Source organism: Periplaneta americana, chromosome 7, assembly GCF_040183065.1.
Source record: "Periplaneta americana isolate PAMFEO1 chromosome 7, P.americana_PAMFEO1_priV1, whole genome shotgun sequence".
Lineage (NCBI taxonomy): Eukaryota > Metazoa > Arthropoda > Insecta > Blattodea > Blattidae > Periplaneta > Periplaneta americana.
Window position 1 is genome coordinate 133,430,621 of NC_091123.1, and position 23,890 is coordinate 133,454,510.

The 23,890-nt window shown below is 35.6% G+C and overlaps 1 protein-coding gene across 9 annotated transcripts in view; it reads right to left on the reverse strand.

Annotated features, from left to right (window-relative positions):
• Dscam3 (Down syndrome cell adhesion molecule 3) overlaps positions 1-23,890 on the reverse strand; it is a 2,377,722-nt gene that overhangs the window by 83,003 nt on the left and 2,270,829 nt on the right. For all 9 annotated transcript variants that reach the window (XR_011333174.1, XR_011333173.1, XR_011333172.1 and 6 more), the window contains exons 14-18: positions 11,414-11,552; positions 8,191-8,310; positions 6,443-6,619; positions 6,121-6,265; positions 1,828-1,976 (exon numbers count right to left, since the gene is read on the reverse strand). Coding sequence is in view for 6 of the 9 variants with exons in the window: in XM_069831322.1 (XP_069687423.1) it covers positions 1,828-1,976; positions 6,121-6,265; positions 6,443-6,619; positions 8,191-8,310; positions 11,414-11,552 (730 nt within the window). In the remaining 3 variants the exon portion in view is untranslated. The remainder of the gene's footprint in view (positions 1-1,827; positions 1,977-6,120; positions 6,266-6,442; positions 6,620-8,190; positions 8,311-11,413; positions 11,553-23,890) is intronic.

Here is a 23,890-nt window from a genome sequence, read left to right on the forward strand (position 1 = left end):
GCTGTAAGAGAAATTGGATTACTGGTCAATGAAAATAAAACAAAGTATATGGGCTATTCCATATGAAATCGATCAATAAAAAACCTCGCACTTTTTAATACTCTAATTTTTCCCCTATTTATACAAGGTGCTGAGGACAGAGCATTTTCAAAAATATACTATCGAAAGTCAAACGGTTTTCGTGCTATTGAGCGACAAATTTAGCGTATTTTATAAAAACAAGCCTCTTTCAGCACTCAGAATTCTGGAACCGTTCACTGCAGAACATTGAACGAGAGCTCATTTTGAAGCTGACATTTGGTAGGTTATGTTAAGAGGTAATCCTTATTTTTATTGTATACAGAGAGACAGATAATATTATTTTACTTACTTTTAGGCTTTTTGCCAATTTGTAAAAATGTAAAAAATATTGAGAAAAAACCTTGCATTATTAAGAGGAATTCGGCATTGTTTGCTTAGTGGCTCGGCAATAAGTTTCGAGGGTATTAAATAAATTATTTTCACACGCCTAGACTTGAATGGCGCAGTACCGCACACACTGGCCGAGAGCTGAAGATAAGCAAGCGTTGGGCGTCATTTTACTCCTGTGTTTATGAAAACTTGTGATAAACCTAGCCCAGCTATGTGCTACTAGACGAAACATCACGTGTTTGTCTCCTGGCCTTGCTTGTCTCGGCTAGCTCCCGCCTCACAGTCAACTGGTTAGTTCACGTGCGTACTATTTATTTTCTTTATTTAATATTTTTAATATTTTCTTATCAACAGTGCACCAGTAAAAAATATGTGTTTATTTGTACTTTCAATGCAGAATCTAACCATATATTTTTAAAATATTTTTTCGTGATCAAAGGCGTTTTAATGAAGAAAAATCTAAATTTCTCCATTTCCATAAAAAGTAAGAAAAACCGTTTACATGTCAATATAAACTTTAATTTCTCAGCATCAAAATAAACCATGATTTTGATCATTGGGTGAAAGGGTTTCAGAGCCACAACAGTTTAAAGTTGCTAATTTTATGAGAATACGATAAATTTAAATATTTTTAATTTAAAAACTATCAAGTTCTGATCCCTCAAACTTTGCACAAAGCATTGTATCACAGTTGTCAACGGACAGAAAAAGTTTCATTGTATTTAAAAATTGCAAGGTCAATTTTCCTCTATATTTCGGTCGATTTGAGATGGAATAGCCCATATGCATTGTTAGTCACAAAGCAATTGCACAATTAAATATTCAGAGTACAATTTTGAAAAGATGACAACATTAAAATATTGAGGTTCAACAATAACTGAAGACAATACCATAGATGTGGACATACAAGCCAGATTAATAGCTGGTAACAGGTGCTATTTCGGTTTACAAGCTATACTTAGAAATAAGGTTATAAGAAGAAAAACTAAAATTAATATAGCCTGTAAAAAAAATAATTAAATCTGTTGTCACATACGGCTGCAAGACTTGTACACTAACAAAAAAAAAAAAAATACGTCACTAATTAATATCTGGGAAAAGAAAGTGTTTCGTAACATTTTTGGACTCCCAAAACCCCTTTTTCCGTTATCAGGAATGATGAGGACGTGATTTACGAGAAAATCTTGAAATCGATTTCTTGCAGCATTACAGTATTTTCTTTTTCATGCTTCATATAATGAAAAAGTAAAAACTTGAAAGTTTCATTCTTAACTCTTTAAAACAGTTAATTACATGAAAGTTATATATGATGTTGATATATTTAAGCAATAAATAGAGAAATAAGACACAGCCATACAACTTATTTCCAAACAAAAACTGAAGTTGATATTTCATACTTTTCTTTCTAAATATTACCTTGGACTGCTAGTAGAGTTGTTTGCTTGGAATGACCATACAAGTTGTCGGCTTGACAGACATATTGTCCGGAATCTTGCCTATCTGACTGCTGTATCACCAGATGGCTCTGCAGGCCTGAGTCCAACTTCACTTCAGATAGACTGTACCTAGAAAATAATTAGGAATAAGAGAACATATTGAAAATAAATTTTAATGTAATCCCACCTAGAGAGAAACGTGAAAGTAAAGAAAGTTTCCCATAAATTACTGTTCAGTCATGCTGCATTATAAAATCTTATGACACACATATAGTTTTGTCAATTGGTTGACCGCTTCTTACATTGAAAGTGTCTCATGTTCGAAGAAATTAAATTGTAAATCTGCAACAAATTTGACATTTATTTATTAAATTAAGTACATAATGAGGTTCTGGCTGTGTATATATATTATCTCATTTGACGATATGTGTCAGAGGAAGAACAATTCTTTGTATGCATCTGAAGTGTGATTAGTGTAATATGTGGCTAGTCGGTGACGTATGCAATGGAGGGGGAAAGAAACTGGCCACCCTACGCCATTATCTCCTGGTCTAGTCTCAGATCTGTCTTCAGACAATTGACTAAACAACAACAACAATCAGGAATACCCATATGAGCAAAGCTCATGTTCGGATGTAGTTCCATCTAATACAAGAAATACAAAAAATAATACACAGAAATATTACATAAAAACCACAAAGCCAAAACAAAATAAAAACACAAAAACCTTTATATACATAATTAATTTAAATATAATTTACTCATATCAGTGTATGTTTATTTTTTGTAACTTAACAACGGAAAATATTAAAAATTCAGGTGCATTTTGATTATGGAGTTATATATGGTCTTAGACTAATACTGTGTTTGAAGTAGCTGTTGTGAACAATTTTTACTATCTTAATGGTAAATTAATATTCTGTTTAGTATCATAAATATAAGAAAATGGTATATAACCTACGATTTTTTGATACTTCAATAATTTATATTTGTATAATTGCTCAATCTTATAGAATTTAAATTCAGAAAAGAAGGATTCAGAAGGGTAATCAATAGGTTTTTAAGATTTTGTAAAAAATTTAGAAATTTGAAGTTCTGAAGGATTTAAAGAAATTTTTTAAGTTCTGCCCCACGTAATAATGTCGCATTCAATGTTGGGGTGAAAAAGAGGTAAGTAAACTCTATGTAAAATACTGATGGGTAAAATACAACGAACAACAAATTTATAAATTGTTTTACGTAATCTGCTACATAGATAAGAAATATGAGAATATAATTTCAGATACTGATCAATAATGATGCCTAAATTTTTCACAACTGCAGCTTCTTTCAAAAGAAGATATTTACAATTTTTTTTAAATTAAATTACTACGATGATTCAAAGATTACTGTTAAAGAGAAAGGACGTAATGCTTTTTTTTTTAAAGAAAAAAAAATTAAAATCAAGCCAATCATTAATTACCTATATTTAGACCAGGCATGTTCAGTGCAGGCATTTCTAGTCCCTTTAAACAAGGTACAACAATGACGTAGAATAATTTTAAAGAATGTGTCTGCATGCGATTCTGAGATTCTATGTCACTGTTACTCTCAGGGTTACCAGACGTCCTGGATTTCTGAGGATAGTTCTGGATTTTAATGGCGTGTCCTGGATTGAGCTATACAGTATGTGTCTTGGAATTTCACAAAGTTGAAAAAAAATACAATTTTTTGCACATTTCCATAAAATAATTACTTTAAAAATTCCTTATTCATTTTTACAAGAACCTGTCCAACCTATGTTCATATGTTCAATGTCATAATGAAAGCCACCTGGCGCTTCCTATCAGGATGTACTGAAATAAAACTAATAATACTACAGTATGTATTACATATTATATAGTATCTTTATTCTTTACTTTCTTTGGAAGTTGATTTATTGATAGGATTTAAACAATGTATCATGCATTTTCTCTGTACACACAGGTCTTAATATGGCTTTATTTTCCCAGACTTTATCAATAATTTAACGGAAATTTCATCATCTAGCAAAAGTGTAACAAAATTAAAAGTTTAGACCCTATATAATTAGTTGAAATACATTATTATTATCATTAATTTTTCTAAATAGATTTACAAAACCTCTAATGGCAATTACATTAATATTCTCATTATAGAGATAGAAATATATATATATTCTCCCTGTAACATAGTTCTAGTAAGCTTATATTAAATTAATTTTCTTCATTTTACTAGCTATCTCAAATATTAAATTAATTATAATTAATTTAATTAAATTAGCTCATAAATTAAGTTACTACTTTACCTTATACATTTATCTAAATTTAAATAAATGTGTAGTGAAGAATATTGCTGGAGAACCTTTTAAGTGTAGTGTAAATATTTGTAATTTAAATTTATGTATTGTATTGATTAAGGCTGGTTGAGTGGAAGAGAAGGCCTAATGGCCTTAACTCTGCCAGCGAAAATAAAACATTATTATTATTATTATTATTATTATTATTATTATTATTATTATTATTATTATTATTATTATAAAAAGAATAAATCAGTTGTATTACAAATTGATTTAATTCAAACATGTAGTCATGTTAAGGTTCGCAGTATCATCACCTGTCCTGGATTCCTGACGAGAGAATTTTGCAACCCTGGTTGTACCTCATTTAAAGGCTAGAAATGCCTGTGCTGAACATGTCTGCTTTATACCTATATTAGCATTTTTATAAACTTTGTCACTAGGGCTAGGATTTTGATAACCTATAAAAAAACGTCCTAAAAACAATGCATTTATGACCTAAAAATCTTTCAAAAACGCCCTAAAAGTTGATCTTACATTCTAAAATTGGCTTAGTAGGAAAAGGAGTTTTGTGCTACTTAATATGTTTAGACTAGTAATTAAATTAAATTCTAGTACCAACATTTAAGTTTATTTAATTTTACATAATTCTTTCTAAGTGGTACACTTTATAATTATTTTACCTGATGTAGTTTCCATGTAGCCCATCACAAGGCCACTCTTATACGGAACTAGCAAGTATAGAGGAGTCTATATTGAAGGGATGGTTGGACTGATCCATTACATGGGGTGTACTACGTTAAAAGGGCAATATTTGTGTAGAAAAACGATTAAAATATTATACAAAATAATGGGTATTAGCCACTAGTGGTTAAGGTGCTTGCCTGCCAATCCGGAGTTGCGCTCGGGCGCGGGTTCGATTCCCGCTTGGGCTGATTATCTGGTTGGGTTTTTTCCGAGGTATTTCCCAAACGTAAGGGAAATGTCAGGTAATCTATGGCGAATCCTCGGCCTAATCTCGCCAAATATCATATCACTATCACCAACTCCATCGACGCTAAATACCCTCGTAGTTGGTACAGCGTCGTTAAATAACCAAGTAAAAAATAAAGGGTATTACTGGACAAAATATGTAGACAAAATATCAAAGGAAATAAAACATTATTTTATATTAAAAATGGGGATTTGTGGGCAAAATTAAATGAAAATGCCTCAAAAATGTCCGAATAACACAAAAGATGCTCTTATGGGTTGAAACAGGCAAAAAATGCAAAAAAAATGCCCTAACAAATATGTCTTAAAACACTCAGTTTATCACATAACATATAAATACTAAAGCGACTATGTTTCTGGCTTACTAGAAAAAATATGCAATTTCATCAAAATCCTAGCCCTATTCGTCACAGAATTAACCACTAAATATTAACACTGTATCAACTGCATATGATTTTATGGAGATTTTTTCAATGAACAAGTTGTGCTGCTTTTGCCAGCCAGAATTTACTGCAATTATGACAAACTTACCTGTAATTCGATGAAAGAGTAATGGAACGGAGAAAAATTCTTCGGTACATTATAATAATATATATGATATGCGTAAATCACTTCGTGATTTAAGACGGCGCTTATTCCGTCGGATCCCGGCCAACTAGTCACTCATTATGAGTGCACCTCAGCACATGTGTGGACTTCGGTCCTAGGTTCATAGATATCTATGACGTAGTGCAGAGGGCGGCCACTAGAGGGAACCCAAGAGTTGGAACTTAAAACTGAGACGATTCTTCCGACGCCGGGGTGGAATCCGGTGTGGCTTAGTGGATAAAGCGTCAGCACGTAGAGCTGAAAACCCGGGTTCAAATCCCGGCACCGGAGAGAATTTTTCTCAGTTCCATTACTCTTTCATCGTATTATGACGCAGAATATCTGCATGGAAATATCATATGTACTTCGGTACATTATAATAATAATATATATTACCTGTAATTGCTATGATGTATCCTTTGGTCATTGAACAGCCAGTATACTTGTATAGGATGATCTCCTCGCACATCACAACTTAATGTTACAGACTCCCCTCTTCTTGCTGTGACATTTCTGGCTGGTGTGTCAAATTTCACTGGCTCTGGATAAAGAATGTACAAGTAAGAACACATATCACATTCATGGTAAAAGTACGTAAGTTTAAATATTACTTCAACTTCTATTAAGTGCGTTTCCACTTACAGTCAGGGCACCTACTAACCTTTACACACATTCACCCACCACTACTTAGATTATTCGCTATTTACTTCATAGTTACCGTTGACTGAGAGGGAGACCACCTTGCTCAGGCCTGCACCAATACCATTCGTGGCTCGACACAAGTAGTAACCTTCATCTTTAGGACCAACAGACTGAATTACTAGGCTACCATTAGGTGTCAGTACTGTCCGACCATCAGCATAATCTAATGGTTGGAATTCTGAAGACATTCGATCTGAAATAGAGAAGGCATGACTACATGGTGGCATGAACAGTCATTAACTTTAAATATTTTACGTCTAATTAATTTTTACATAATTACGTAGTAGGCCTAAGCATCAGCCAAACCATCTTCCCCCATTGGAGGTCCTCAGCACACACTTTCCCGTTAGAGTGTAAAGAGGTTGAAAATATGTCAATCATAAGAAAACATTAAAAATTTAATTAAAATATATGTATACATGGTAATTTGGTAGAAAATATTGGTTAGTAATGACGGACATCAATGACATCATCGAGGATCAGTGACAAGTTAGATTTAGTTTTTGGTATGCTTATCAAAAACCGTATATGCAAGGATACCAAAAACCTGAACAAACCACACCTAACATGTCACTGATCCTCGATGATGTCCGCCATATTAATCAACGTGTGTACACATTGTAGGTGTGCGATAGTCAGAGAGGAGAATGACTGACACGCAGCTAAGGTTACCAGATCAGTAAAGTTAGAATATTATACCAACTTAAATTGAATTTACGGAAGAGGGCACTACGACCCTTCACTGCCATCTTATTACGTCCACTGTACTGACTGGCATGCCAGGCACATCTCGAACCCACAACGGTTGATCACACTAAGTTTCGTTGTGTACCCAAGTTCCTAGCAAGCAACCCCACTCGTTCCTAAGTCAGCCCCTCTTCAGAAGTTCTATTTTATTGTTTAGGGATCTTGCATTTCATTGTAAGATAGTGAGATTTTCTTGTCCCTTTAAATTATTATTAGTAATATTATCTTTACTAAAATTTCTTTTAATTGCTCGATCCTTACATGTATTACCCAAAGATATATGACATTTATTCAGTTTAGCTTGTATTTTATGAAAGATGGAGCTTGCTTCTTCTCTGTCTTTACACCATATTTCAATGCGTTTGAGAAACACAGAACATAGGAAAAACAGAACACATAACACAGAAAATAAATTCGTAACAATATGATATTTGTTAACGCATTCGCATTTCACAGCCTATTAAAATTCACCTGTATCCAAAAGTCAATCCTGTACAGAGTACTGTTTGGGAGACAAATAGCGTGCACATAAATTATTGATATTAAATGTACATGTAAAAATGAATAATTAAAGAAGTTATAATATCCAAGTGTATTTATATAGGTTTGCTTTACATTGGACCCTTAGACAAAGGTTATAACCAATTAGGCTTATGTATGTATATTACCTCATTTACAAAGTTTAATTTGAAATTTTACAATAAAATGAATTTTAATTTGTATTGTACGAAGGTAATCTTGGATAATAAAGTACACGAATAGTATAGATTTTAAGATATAGGCATTAATGATTTTAAAAATAAATTATGTAATTATATAACGAAAATAAAACAATAAAAACAAATTAATGATTGAACATGAATGTGTGTATGTGAATGCATGTCTCTCAGTTGTAGCTCAAGGAGTAACATTTGTAACTACAAATTGAGCTAATCCATGATTGATTCTTTAGGCAGATAAATTACAAATGTAATATTTTATGATCATCGAATTTCAACTTCTGTTTGACTCACTTACCCTGTCCTCTCATCCAAGTAATTTGTGGTTGTGGAAATCCCTGAGCTTGGCAGTGAACCACAAGTGATCCACCAGCCAGTGTTGCAACATCTTGCGGCTCCATCACCCATTGCGGAGCAACTGAATAATATAGATCACACCTTTGTAAATGTATACAGAATTAACTTAATTAAAAGTTTATTAACGAATTCTAGACATGTATTGAATATACAGTGCATACACTTTATCTTTCCATAGCTATGCACCTTTATGAGCGTGGAAAGATAAAATGTATGCACTATATTTCATAATTACTGAATCCTTATGATGGAAAAAAAGACGAAGAGCTTCCTGGAGCTTCATAACCTACCTAATTTTCGACAATAACTTCAAGTAAATAATATAAATGAAACAGTGGCAGCTCGACAATAAGAACTACTAGAAAATTAAATAATACTGGTAACTTAAACAAAGAGTTTTCACTAAGAAATCAGAACATTTTTCAAAATTAAATTTTGTGAGAATTCCTATTGTTAAACAAAAAAATAATAGAAGCAGGCTGTGCCCCACTTGAAAGTACCGTCTTGGCATAAATGCAGCTGAGTGTGATGGGCTACAGAAGAGTAGTTTGTAGTCAGGGGCTCCAATTTTTATGGAGCAGTGAAAGACAGAGCATTTAACAATAAGGAATGACAGCATAATTAGAGAATTTGAAGATCACCTTATCATCAAGATTGTACCTCTGAATTTACAGCAATGTGACAATGTTGCGTATATATGTACAATCTACTGATGGCTATGAATCATGTGAGCAGATAATAGAAGTAAGAAGAAGGAAAGAGAAGGAGAGGAGTCCAGGGTTCGGAATAATAGGAGAATCATCGAAGGGGAATACGGAGAGTATAAGGAAAGGAGTCTTTGCGAGTGCAGGTCCGAGTGTAAGTTATGAAAGGGACTGCGGGGAAGAGAGGGAAGAAGTCGAGAATACAACTGACAACGAGAGCGCAGAGGATCAAAGTCCAGCAATCGTGGAGGTTTTTGAGAGGGAACTAAAAAAGATGTGCGAGAAAATAGATGATACTTGTATAAAAATTCAGCGAGTTATGTGATAATTAAAGAGACAAGGAAGTGCAAAGTAAGACGTGTGAAGTGTAAAAGTGACCTAGAGGAAAGATCTGACAGTCTGAGGCAGTAGATACGGTCAAAAATGTGAGTATTAGATCAATAAGTTAACTGAAGTGGAACTGCGAATAATATAGAGGATCAAGAAATGAATAGAAAATGAATAGAGTAAATTAGAGAGATGAAAAGCAATATGGTAGCGAGATTAATAAGAGTAGGAGAGAGTATGTGCAAGTAGTGAGAGTGTACCATAAAAGTTATCCAATAAAGTGAAAAAGTGACAAGTGAATAGAACAAGAAATTGCAAGGAGGTAGCACAAACATTAGAACATTGCAAGAATAATTGAGACAAATAATATCATAAGATAAAGTAGATGAGATAGTAGAAATATTAGTAAATACTAGTCAGAGATAAAAAGGTTTGAACGTTAAACATAAAAGTAGGGATAACAGTAACGAAAGATGAAAATGATAGTAGTAGAGATGGAGGAATAGATGTAGACGCGAATGTTACTATATAAGAGTAAGGTGTACATTAGTGTATAGTATTTGGAAATTAGATTGAGGGAAGAGATAGAAGATCAGGATTTGTAAATACTGTACATCAGAAAGAAGAGATAGGCAGAAGCAGGGTTAAACTTTAGATATTTGGCAGACTGGGGGAGTCATAGATGATAAGAGAAATATGAAGAAAATATAGGATGGAATGTAAGCAAAGTAGTGGTGAACAGTATGCAGAAATGTGAGGGAAGCCATTACCTGAAAGACATTTGATGACAATAAATATGAATATGAATATATGTACAATAGACAGTGGTGGGTTACGGTAACTAAAGACATTAGTTTAGAAAACAAGGATGTTTATGTGTTGTTCTATTACCCAGCAGATCTTTCAAAAAGTCAGCTGCTGACAGAAAATATATGCTTTGGAATTTACATTTAAATATATGCTCACATGTTATTTCTGCCAATTGTCTGAAGAAATATCTCAACTGCATATTCAATGCATATCTTAAAAGTTATTGATATTGGACCTCTTACAGAAAATATTTAATTAGTAAGCATAATAACTGTATGTATATGATAATTTGTGAAATATGGTAATATTTAATCGTATAAAGTATTACTACAGTATAAACCCATTTTCACTAATTTCTCCCTGTCGTAACTTTGGTCTCCATGGAATATCAATCTCCAATTTTGTTCTACATTTAGCCTAACTCTCAGAGCACTCTTTGTATTAAAAATGCGTAATTTTTATTAGGTCCCCCACCAGAAATATTAGGGCTCAAATTAAAAGAAAAACTGAAAAGCGAGCATCTTTAAGCTGCTCTAACTAAAAATGGGGACGAGTAAAAGAACCCAAATATTGTTTGCTAAAGGTTTAAGTGTATAGATGTCCTCTAACAAAATGACAATCCTGGTATTTCAATCTTTCCCACTGCAAAAAAAAAAAAAATTAAATACTGTACTGTCATTTCCCATAACTATGGTCCATGGTACAACCATTCAAATTTTGTACTCCACAATGTAGTACCTCGTTTATCTATATTTTTGCTGTATTGTAGTTTGAAGTCAAGTCACTGCAGCTATCTGCGAACGGTCTATGTTACTTCTACAATGTTCTTTGAATGATTGTATCGTGGACCATAGTTATGGGAAATGACAGTACTGTAATTAACCTTGGCCTTAACTTTCGATTATTACAGAGAGAGATAGGGTAAAAGGTATAAGACGTAAAATGTGGCTTAAAATGTGCTGAAAATAGGCCTTTACAGGCCTATCATTTTTCTGAGCTGACCTATTGTATTTACCGCAACTGTGTGCAAAATCCAAAAATGTAGAATGCCATTTTTATATGAAGGTAAATAAAAATAAACTAAACTAATATAATTTCTGCCTACTTACAGTAGGGATCTTAAAAATGGTCAAGCTACCACTGTTGGACTGCTCCATTTGGACTGACCCTTTATACTTGAATAAACTTCATTCCTTTACGAACAAAACTGTAAGTACGTGTAAAAACGACTCAAATGCCGTTGCGGTATACGTATTGTTTATCTTTAGGTCTAACCGTTGTTTTAGACATCCTGAATTCAAATTTAAAGTATCACGAACTGACCTTTGACAAGAAGTTGAGCTGTGTAATTGACACTTGCTGCTGAGTTGCTGGCCACACAAGTGTAGGATCCACTGTGTCGTGATGTTACTTTGTTGAACACCAGGAATGTGAAGAAGCCTCCACCCTTCTTCTCTTCAATCTACATGGAATTAAAAAGAAATATACATGAAACTTCGATAGTTTTTTTCCCTCTTAATATTATTAAATTAAATTTTAGTATAAAGCAATAATTACATTTGCAATCTCATTTGGGTTCTTTTTTCTCCCATGTAAGCATTTCTCTAAAAACTTTTTGTTTCGTAGCCTGTAATATCAGTATAGCCTAATTATGAAAGGAAATGTTTGCGTAAGCTTCAGTGAGCTCTATACTAAGCGTTAACAGATAGGCATACTCCTTCCGGTAATTATGTAGTAACACGGGTAGTAAGCATCAGTCAGATCGTCATCTTCCAACAATAGAGATCCAGGTTAAGAGTGCAAAGAGGCTGACAATAATATGTCAATCACATGAAAATATTCCAAATTTAAATGAAATATATGTATATAGCCATGGCCCGCTCATGGAATTTGCTGCTGCTGGAAATCAGGGGTAGTCTTAGTCCTCAGTTGTTTAAAATTAGGTTGTTTAGAAATATTTTAAATGCACAGATCTAGTTTTTTAGGTATAATTTTTATTTATTATTATTATTATTATTATTATTATTATTATTATTATTATTATTATTCTCATTTTACATTCTTCACCTGACATAATTAGGAACATTAAATCCAGACGTTTGAGATGGGCAGGGCATGTAGAACGTATGGGAGAATCCAGAAATGTATATAGAGTGTTAGATGGGAGGCCAGAGGGAAAAAGACCTTTAGGGAGGCCGAGACGTAGATGGGAAGATAATATTAAAATGGATTTGAGGGAGGTGGGATATGATGATAGAGACTGGATTAATCTTGCTCAGGATAGGACCAATGGCGGGCTTATGTAAGGGCGGCAATGAACCTCCGGGTTCCTTAAAAGCCAGTAAGTAAGTAAGTAGTATTATTATTTTACACAGTCATTACTTTATTTTTCCATTAACACTAATATCTAGGTAACTGTCATTGTCTCAATGTAACACGTGCTGTGCTGATCATACTAATTCTACTATTCCTTTAGTTGTGAGATTATATTCATATGTATCAATTCTTTTTTTTTTAAGTTACCGGTAATATTTGTATACTAGAATATATTTTCCTGTTCGTGATTACGTATTCAGTCTCTTTTTTTAATTATATATATATATATATATATATATATATATATATATATATATATATATATATATTTATTATTGTTATTTTAAAGTTAATACCGATTGTGTATATGTATTCAATCTCACTTTTTTACTTAATTATGTTTATTATTATTTTTAAGTTAATATTTGTATACCTGTATGTATTTTTCTGTATGTGACTTGATCCTGGTTGAGTGGAAGAGAAGGCCTGATGGTCTTAACTCTGCCACTCTGCCAGGGAAAATAAAACTATTATTATTATTATTATTATTATTATTATTATTATTATTATTATTATTATGTACTATACAGGGTGATTCAGCCCACCCGTAACAGAAATTTATTTCGGAAACTAATGCATTAAAATTTTCGAGACAAAAATATTTATAGCTAAACCACATGTGAACTTTCACTTGAGCTTCATTTCATCAATCAGCCCTAACAGGAAATAGGGTCAGTGACAAATCACTTTAAAATTTCAAATGGGAGTCGGTGTCAAATAGGGTACCATTTGATAGAGCTCTTCAAAACAAACAACTTTCATAGGAAACCTTTTTATTAATTCCTACTCTTTCAATGAGAAAACGTACAAATAGGCACTGGATGATTCGGAAACTAATGCATTAAAATTTTAGAGACAAAAATATTTATAACTAAGGCACATGTGAACTTTCACTTGAGCTTGATTTTATCTCTCAGCCTTAATAGGGAGAAAGGTCAGTGGCGTATCACTTTCAAATTTCAAACGGAAGTCGGGTCAAATAGGGTACCATTTGATAGAGCTCTTCAAAACAAACAACATTAATAGGAAACGTTTTTATCAATTCCTACTCTTTCAATGAGAAAGCGTACAAAAAGCCAATGTCATCAATATTGAGAAATGTTAGAAGACGAAAATGTAAACAAGACAATTAATGTTGACATGTTACTGAAAGACTGGACAATTCCATTAATTTTTATAAATGTTCAAATTGTCTCCCATTTTGAGCAGCACACACCCATACTCTTCTTCCAACACTGTCAGTGACTCATAACACTTTGGTGTGGTCAAGTGATTGGCAGGCCTGCCGGATTCACTGTTTTATGTCATCTGTTGTTGTGGGATGATCTTGATGGACGATGTTTTTTAACTGTCCCCAAAAATAGAAATACAAAGGATTCAAGTCACGAGATAGTGCTGGCCATGCCACAGAACCACATCTCCCAATCCATCGCACAGGGAAGAGCTGATTGGCTGTATCACATGCCACCAAAGAGAAATGAGCTGGGCAACAATCTTGCTGAAACCAAATTACTGCTTATGTTGCCAGTGATACGTCCTCCAAAAGCTGATTGAGGATGTCCTTCAACAAGTCAGAATACATGACAATATTCAGAGCACCTTCAAGGAAATAAGGTCCAATGATTCGGTGTCCGAAGATGCTAGACCAGACATTGACACTCCACCTATGCTGGTTGTCCACTTCTCTCAGCCAGAGAGGATTGACTTGAGACCAGTAGTAAGCATATGGATATTGACATCGCTATTGCTCTTGAATATCGCTTCATCTGTGCAAAGAATACTGCAATGAAACCGACGGTTTTTACCTGACAACCAACTGCAAAACACTACAAGACTCTGAAAATCTTATCCTTCAAGCTGCTGGTGCATATTGATGTGGTAAGGATGGCATTTACTGCCATTCAGAAACCTACACACCGTTGTCAGACTAATATCAGATTCCCTAGCAATTCTCCTGTCGAGTCGTGAAGATTGACAAGAGTGGCAGCAATGACATCAGCTGATCTCTCGTCTTGCACAGGTCGTCCGTTACATCTATTTTGATTAGGTTAGGCTGCAGCTGTCCAGTTTCTTGTACACGAGCAGCAAAACGCATGAAAACATTGCAAGATTGACAAGCACTTTGCGGGTACAGACGGTCAGCAGCCTGGAAGTTTCTACGAAATTCGCCCAATGTCAAAACCCTCTTGATTTGTGTAAAACATTACTGTTTGTACTACATAGGAGGTATTTGTAATCACTCTTAACTTTTAGGTACTTATTTTATTAGTCACAAAAATAATTGCAAAACTTGAACAATGTACAAACGAGCCGTGTCCATAAAGTAGCTTTCCCACTCATCCCATAGCTAGCAAACCGTATGTTGCGCGAAGCGACTGTGTGTACGTGATAGAGTAATGTCCTGGCATGGCGCATGCTCTAGCGGAACTTCCCGAGTGCTCTCAGTAGCACAGCTGACGATCAATTTCAATCAGCGCTATGCCCTGTGCATTCAAAAACTTTATCACTAACTGCACTTCACGCGGCTGGAGCTGGAATAAGGACGTCCATCTTCAACCAATGCAACGAAGCTACTGAGAGCACTCGGGAAGTTCAGCTAGCGCATGTGCCATGGAAGGGCATTACTCTATCACGTACACGCAGTCGCTTCGCGCAACATATGGTTTGCTAGCTGTGGGACGAGTGGAAAAGTTACTTTATGGACGCGTCTCGTACGTAGGTACAGAGAAAACAAAACACTTCCTTCTTAATGTAGACCTACATTGTTGGGCAATTCCACCTCAGCTTATTACATGGCTAAGTGCATTGTACATATAGGCCTGGCTGTAGGTACAGTATTGCAGTGACTAAAGGAAACACTGCTGGGCGAGTAAAGGGGAAGGGGTAATTTACTTGTATTCACCCCACGACGGTGCTGCTGGTCACCAGGTCTACACTCAGCCAGGTAATTGTGCGAGTATACATGTCAAAATTAAATGGACTTATCTTGTTTACATTTTCGTCTTATAACATTTATCAATATTGATGACACTGCCTTTTTGTACGTTTTTTATTGAAAGAGTAGGAAATGATAAAAACGTTTCTTATTAAGGTTGTTTCTTTGAAGAGCTCTATCAAATGGTACCCTATTTGACCCGACTTCCATTTAAAATTTGAAAGTGATATGCCACTGACCCTTCTTCCTATTAGGGCTGATAGATGAAATCAAGCTCAAGTGAAAGTTCACATGTGACTGGGTTATAAATATTTTTATCTCTAAAATTTTAATGCACTAGTTTCCGAAATAAATGACTTACGAGGAGTCCGAATCACCCAATGCCTTTCCGTACGTGTTCTCATTGAAAGAGTAGGAATTAATAAAAATGTTTCCTATGGAAGTTATTTGTTTTGAAGAGTTCTATCAATGTTACGGGTGGTCCGAATCATCCTGTATATTTAGTATGGCGGGAAAATAGCCTGGCCGACGTTTACTAGGCTTGTATACTGAGCGCAAGGACGACAGATTTTCAACATCTAAATTGCAAGGTAGTTTTCATAATCCATTTGTTTCCGCTGTTTTCGGCACCATTTTACCAGCTAATGCTCGACCTGCTGCCCGAGAGCCAGATCCCGTGCTACAATAATCATATGTATTAAGAACCCTTTTATAATCTGTCACCTTTATACCCTACAAACTTACAAAGAAGTTAGGTGAAACTTCGATATCTCCCCACACTACACATGGGACAGAAAATGTACTTAAATAATTTAAACCTTTTCACATTTCTCCGCCTCACGTTACTTAGGAATTCCCTAAACTAGCCCACTAACCTTGTCAAATAATTCGGCCTCATGTCACTTATCTATCCCCTCATTTAACCCATCTAACCTAAACGAAATGCAAATCTGTCTCCAGTCCCGTGTGGGAAGATATCGAAGATTGGTCGACAAATTATAACAACCGCATACTAGTCTATTTGTCTATGCATACTAATACATCACTGTTTCACAATCTTTACATAAAAAGCTTTGTTTATTAGCTTAAAGTTAAAGCAATGACACTAAACTTAGTCCAAAAATTTGAAGGGAGAACATAACCTCTTCTCATACTGAGGTGGTAGGAGTAATCACAAACTAGGCCTATGGAATTATTTTCTTTAATAAACGGTTTGCCACAGAACATTATATGATCTATATCAATTTTTATGTCTATCCATCAATTGGAGACAATCAAATTGTGATTACATTGACAAACACACTTACTCGAGCTTCGGATTCCCGCCAAAGCATGTAAAGTAAAAAAACCACTGTCGCCAACCCTGTAATGCTAAATGACTCTACACACGACGTAAAAGGTCTCCATTTTCAAATAAAATATCCCAAATTTAAAAAAAAAAATAGTTTTTATTTTTCGCATAAAATAGCCTATTATTATTATTATTATTATTATTATTATTATTATTATTATTATTATTATTATTATTATTATTATTATTATTATTATTATTATTATTGACGTAACACTTAACAACAAAACCACACGATTTTAGACTTTTCTTCCCTGGGCGAACACAAGTACTGTGACTACGGGGTAGAAAAGTAATTAGGCTATTAAATGGTTTTTGCGTTTAATTGGTCAGATTTTTTTTATAATTGGTTGACTTAAGAACTATCTTTCGAATATTTATTTTGTCACTTGATTCAACAATATTTTCATAGGGGGTATAATTAATTAGGTTTAATATTTCCTTCGGCATCGCGGCAGAAGTAACATTTCGACCTAAAAATTAATTCGGACAAATTTCCAATTTAAGTACAATTTAGCGTGTTTTATTGCAATGGTACGCGACTTTTAAAGCGACTTCGTGTCTTCTTCCTTTTAGCCTAGATCATATATGTAACAGATATGTCGGGGTTATAGGCTTTGAGGTTAACAACTTTTGTCAGGTTTACTATGCTGCCATCTAGTTATTACATAAGGAGTCACGTCATAATACCCATTTAAATTGCATTAGCGACTGTGCCGCCATCTCGTGTTCGTTTACGGCGGACGGGTGGCGATCCTGGCGGTTGTTCTCTTCAAAGTGCTGCCGATTTTAACGTAGCGAGGAGTTATCTGTTACATATATGATCTAGGCTTTTAGGTACGTCAGCAATAGCTAGGAGAATTATGGAGAATTTTGTTGTAACAGTCTATACTTATTTTATTGTTTTTTTTTTTTTTTTCTGAAAGATGGGACAAGGCAGGAGCGTTGCGATCTGAAAAAGAACTGAATGTCACATAGCGTGATAGGCCTGTTGCTATGGTAACAACGGTTGAGTTGCCAAACTTACCGTTCCCACGTGGTCAGTGCTTAATAGCTCTCTTGGCGACATTTATTGTGCACACAATCTTAGCATCGGTACGTTTTGTATTTGATTCTCTGTCGATTTTTCTATTGTTTTCTTACCTTCGTGTCAATTGTCAATGAATGTTTTAACGTCAGCTATTTTAACGTCAATTGCTAGCGTCCATTAGCTGGCAGCATGGTAGTCCATATTGGCAACATAGCACTGTAGTTCCAAGCTCGGCCGCTTAACTACTGTCATGTTCCATCTTTAAAAAAAGCACGTTTAGTATATACAGTCATAAAGCTCAATACGTAGCAAATATGCATCCATAGATAGTTGCTAACCACTAGGATCGCTACTATCGCCTCATCACAGCCAATGCGAAATAGTACCTGCTTAGTCTATTGTTCCTAGTATCCTCATAAACTCAAGCTTCGTGACTGTATATACTAATTGTGCTATTACTATCACTAGAGAAGATGGAAGGAGGGGATTGTAGAAGTAGCCTACATTATTTTATGTATACGATAGCCGCTTTAGTATAAATGTGTTTTTTTAATTATGCCAAGCATGTAATTTTTAAGCCAAATTCTTAAAATAGTTTATAAACAAGAAACATGTATAGACAGGAATATATTTCAGGCCTGGCGGGCCCTGGCGGCACCAGGGTAGTATTTTTCGACGCCGAGTGGCGCCAGGACACTTTTATGATTTTCATATTATCGTCAAATTTTGCATTTATAAAAAGTTATTTTATTCATATAAAAACAATTTCATAGTGAGGTCTATTTCGCAAACTTAACAACCTTATATACAGGGTGTTTTAAAAAAGTGTGGTACATTTTTACAGGAAGGAGCACTGGCCGAAACTAGAAAAAAAAAGTTTCTATAAACATGTGTCCGAAAACATTAACAGTTGAAATATCAGCCATGCTGCATTGTGGCCTATGATACTCACTTGTCTGTTACCACGCATTGTTACACATGCTTCAGTCCTTCTCAGTGAATCACGAACTCTTGCGTCCACATCTGGCTGTTGTCGGGTTTGCTCACACACGCTTCTGTAGCGTTTGTACGTTGTCGATTGGTGCGGGATACACCAATGTCTTTACATGTCGCCATAGCCAGAAATTCAAAAGATTTAGGTCAGATGATTGGGGAGGCCATGCTACTGAACCTCCCCGACCAATTCATGGTCCATTAAACCTCCACGAGGCGTAGAAAATGGGGTGGTGCCCCGTCGTGCATAAATAGAAAGACAGCCCATACCTCTAAATTTTGTATGTACTGTATACTTACTAACACTAGTAAAACGATAGACACAGTAGTATCCTGTACCTTTGTTTACTACTATTCTCTGTTTACTTATGTTGAGAAATGCTATCCACTCTCAAAACATGCACCATTGTTTTGTGTTTTTAAATGAATGAATATCAGAGGCCAAAATACAGAATGGTCCATATCTCAAAAGATACCCATTTGTTTCCGGACCATGTTTATAGGAACTTTATTTTTCTAGTTTCGACCTTTGCTACTTGTAAAATATGAGGTACTTTTTAAACACCCTGTATTATCTAAATTAGTACTCATGTATTTTCATCTGATAACACGTAAGTATTCCTGCGGAAATGGTGATGGTGGTAGATGATGATGATGATGCTAAGACTAGAGAGGCGACGGTGGTGAAGACGAAGTACCAAAATCCCAGTGCCAATGAACTTTTGTTTTGTTTATAAATACACCACTGTGTCCGTTGATAAACTTGGATATTGAAAATTATTTTTTTATTTTTTTTTTTATTTTAGTAGGTTATTTTACGACGCTTTATCAACATCTTAGGTTATTTAGCGTCTGAATGAGATGAAGGTGATGATGCCGATGAAATGAGTCCGGGGTCCAACACCGAAAGTTACCCAGCATTTGCTCATATTGGGTTGAGGGAAAACCCCGGAAAAAACCTCAACCAGATAACTTGCCCCGACCAGGAATCGAACCCGGGCCACCTGGTTTCGCGGCTAGACGCGCTAACCGTTACTCCACAGATGTGGACTTGAAAATAAAAAGAAAGTCCATCAAAGATACTCTATCCGTTACATGTCATTTTCTTTTTCGCTGAGAACCATTAAAATCCTTTAAATCTAGTGGAAATTCCTCTATGTTAGCGATACTGCTTCTGAAGCTTGCTAATATTATGGTCAAAATGAAATCATCATCACCAATGAAAGTATACACAATATTATGCTGATAAGCTTGCAAATGCATTTTAAACAGAAATGTACAGAATTGTTTTTTTCATCTTTGCTGTATTCATACAAATATTTTGTCCCGTTCTTCCACGTCTTCAATATATATCTTTCGCAAAACCAGTGGCGAATTTTTTTACAAGCAAATGAAACGGTATCAGCACAGTCTAGTATATACAGCCACGAAGCTCAATACGTAGGAAATATGCATCCTTAGATAGTTGCTAACCACTAGGATCGCTACTATCGCCTCATCAGAGACAACGCGAAATAGTATCGGCACAGTCTATTGTTTCTAGTACTCTCACAACTCAAGCTTCGTGACTGTATATATTAGACTAGACTATGGTATCAGTGTGCCGCTATTTTTAAAAGCTAGAGTATTGTTCCATAGGTGCCATAATGATGATAAACTATATTATTTTGGAAACTATGAGGAGTTTTTTTAATGTTAAGAACAAAAAAAAAGTTATGGATTCAACATCTGAAATTTTCTTCACAGACATACTGTTTTACAGGCGTATGTGAAGCAACTATAGCCTAGTAGGTATCTCAGTCGTATGTGAAAGCGCGAAGAAATAAACGAGAGTCATATTTCACTGCTTCCAAAAGTGTGTCTTCACAAAATATTGCAGATAAAAAAAAACAACAACAGTGGATCACTAGTGAAGTGAGTCGTAGAGTTCATGGACGTAGAACTATGTTTGTCAGCGAGGGCGGTTCTGGACAAAATTAGCAAAAGAAATGTTTTGAATCTGTTTTGTTTATTGAATTAATGATTGGTTACAAAGTTGTAGACGGCTACGGTGATACCACAGTCTGGTATATACAGTCACGAAGCTCAATACGTAGTAAATATGCATCCATAGATAGCTGCTAACCACTAGGATCGCTAATATCGCCTCATTACATACAATGCGAAATAGTACCGGCACAGTCTATTGTTTTTAACACCCTCACAACTCAAGCTTCGTGACTGTATACAGAGTGATTCACGAGGAAAGATAAAAAATTTAGGATGTGAATACTTAAGTCATTCTGAGTCAAAAAGTTCATATGAACATACGTCCGTTTTCGAACGATGGTGGAGCTAGATGCATTTTTTGGCAAAACGTCTCTCCCCAATGTGAATCAGACGTTATCATATGGTGCTGATGTGAGATGTGAGGCAAAGTCACGGATGGCAATGAATGACGTAACATCGGAATCTGCATTGTGAGCGACGGGGCATTACAAATGTCCAATCGCCTGCCCTTATCTGATGTAATGACACAGATCCCGCGCATAACACAAATAGGCTACACTATCGCTTATCAGTTCACAGCAGGTCAGTCAGCTACTTACAGTACAGTTATCGGAAGTGTTAAGTTGTGTTTTTCAAGATGCCTTATAAATTTTCGACTGCAGAATACGCCGATATTGTGTATGTTTATGGTTTGTGCGATGGAAGTTCCTTGCGTACCGTCGCTGAATATGAATGACGCTTTCTGAACAGAAGAGTATCATATCGAAGAGTATTTACTGTCTATGGGGTTGGATGTAAGACTTGGTAAACCAAAGGAAGGTGAAAACGAGATTGGCGCTAATCGACCGTATTTTGGATGCTGCACTCCACAAAGAACAGTCACGTGCAACTCTCCCGAGCGATGAGCGCGATTCACGCCCGAACGCAACAGTGCATTGAAGCAGAAGTAGGTACATTTATTTCAGTTGGTTATTTAACGACGCTGTATCAACTACTAGGTTATTTAACGTCGATGAGATTGGTGATAGCGAGATGATATTTAGCGAGATGAGGCCGAGGATTCACTATAGATTATCTTGCATTCACATTACGGTTGGGAAAAACCTCGGAAAAAACCCAACCAGATAATCAGCCCAAGCGGGGATCGAACCCGCGCCCGAACGCAACTTCAGACCGGCAGGCAAGTGCCTTAACCGACTGAGCCACGCCGGTGGCTAAGTAGGTACATTTTAAAATGTGCGCAAACATCGACCCCGACATCTAGAATATTAGGTATGTATGCATACGTGAATATAAACTTTAAATTTGTCCTTTATGTCCCTAAATTCGAGTTAGTACAGTAGAATTCCAGATGTTTTTGTGAAATCAAAGAGCCATATCTCCGTAACCGTTCGAAAACGGACCTATATTCATATGAACTTTTTGACTCAGAATGACTTCAGAATTCACACCCCAAATTTTTTACCTTTCCTCGTGAATCACCCTGTATACTAGACTAGACTGTGGTGATACGTCTCGCCGTTCTACAGCCACAGAGTCCATGGAACTCTCATGAGCCACCGTTCTCCTACGCTCTCTATCTCTGTCGTTTCTTGTACTCCGCGGTGATGGTCTTTGATTTGTTTGACTAGTCTTGAGATGCCCCTTTCTCCTGTTGTTCTCGTCTCCACTTTTGCATTCTCTCAACGTTTGGATTTGGAGGCATTTTGAAACAACTTTTCACAAATTCCTGTACTTTTTTAAAGTTGAGAACTCAATTTACACCGAATTACTCTTCTTTTAATTTTAATTTTATCGATATCGTCGCGTCCGAACGATCGACACCTCAAATATCCCGGTCGCTTTATATCCCAAGAGTTACACGCATAAAATAGACGTCGGAACGCAGTTTTCGAGAAATGTTTCCCCCCATCGTCTCGTCGACCTAGAGGGTCCGACCGGTTTCGTGCGGATGTTTATGGTTATGGAACTCCTTTATCTACGCTCTAGTTACATGTTCAAAAGTTATAAGCTATTATTTTGTAACAATTTTAACTTAGAACTACGTTTACATATTAATTGTATTCGACACGCTAGGCTGCAAACTATCAGTACGGTAACGAAACTATTGTAATATAGGCCTAATTGCAGATTCTTCCCTGAGCGAATCATTTTACGATTTTTTTTTAGATTGCTCGGTTTAACAGTACCTGATTTTTTCTAAGAGGATATTTGAAAAATAAAATGTTCTCTTAAGCCCTGTTCTTACGGTTATTGTTTATATGATGATTGCATGCTGGGAGCAGTGTAGCCAACTCGATTCTTAAAAACCCGCTAAGATAAAGTACAGAAACCGCTAAATTGCTATACTGTCAATGTAAAAATAAGATACAAATTTCATAAATTTTACCCGCTAAATTAACACTGAAAAACGCTAGATTTAGCGGGAAAACCGCTGAATTGGCAACACTGGCTGGGATCCATGATGGCAGCTTTGCGTGCTTGCTTGCTAGAAATCCTGCTCCCTGGTGGCTGCTTTGTTAGCTATCATGCTGGATGTCGAGATTAGGTTGCTTGCTATTTTTCGTGTTGGCTTGCAGACTGGAACCAAAGTTGATATAGTATCACCGCTGAAACCATGTTGCCATGTTCCTTGTTTTCCAATTAAATTTGTTTTTTCTGTTTCTAAGAAACAGCAATTAAATATCAGACTTTATCCTTTTTACACTTCTACTTTAATTATTTTATTATAACATTTGCTATTGTTAATGTAGGATTTTAGTTGTTTTCCACTTAAGGTTTAGTTTCTTTTTGATCATGAGTGTTGGCAACAGATGAAACAGCGATGGTTTTCTAATTTGAACTATGAAAAGAGCCAGCTGCGTGTGAACAGCAAACAGCACAGTAGTAAACAAGAGAGTCATCGACGTACCCATCAGAGCACCAAGCTTGCTGACCAGCAAGGAAACAAGCACCGTTGGAACTGGACTTAATATTGAAGAATTGAAGGATAAGATTTGGTATAAAGTTGGCATTGGCAACATTGGTTCAGAATTACAGGTTCGGGTTTTCGTGAACGATAGCAGCAGTTTTCCTGAAAGCTCCGATCATGGATTGTATATAATAGGATGCGAAACTGCGGTTAGC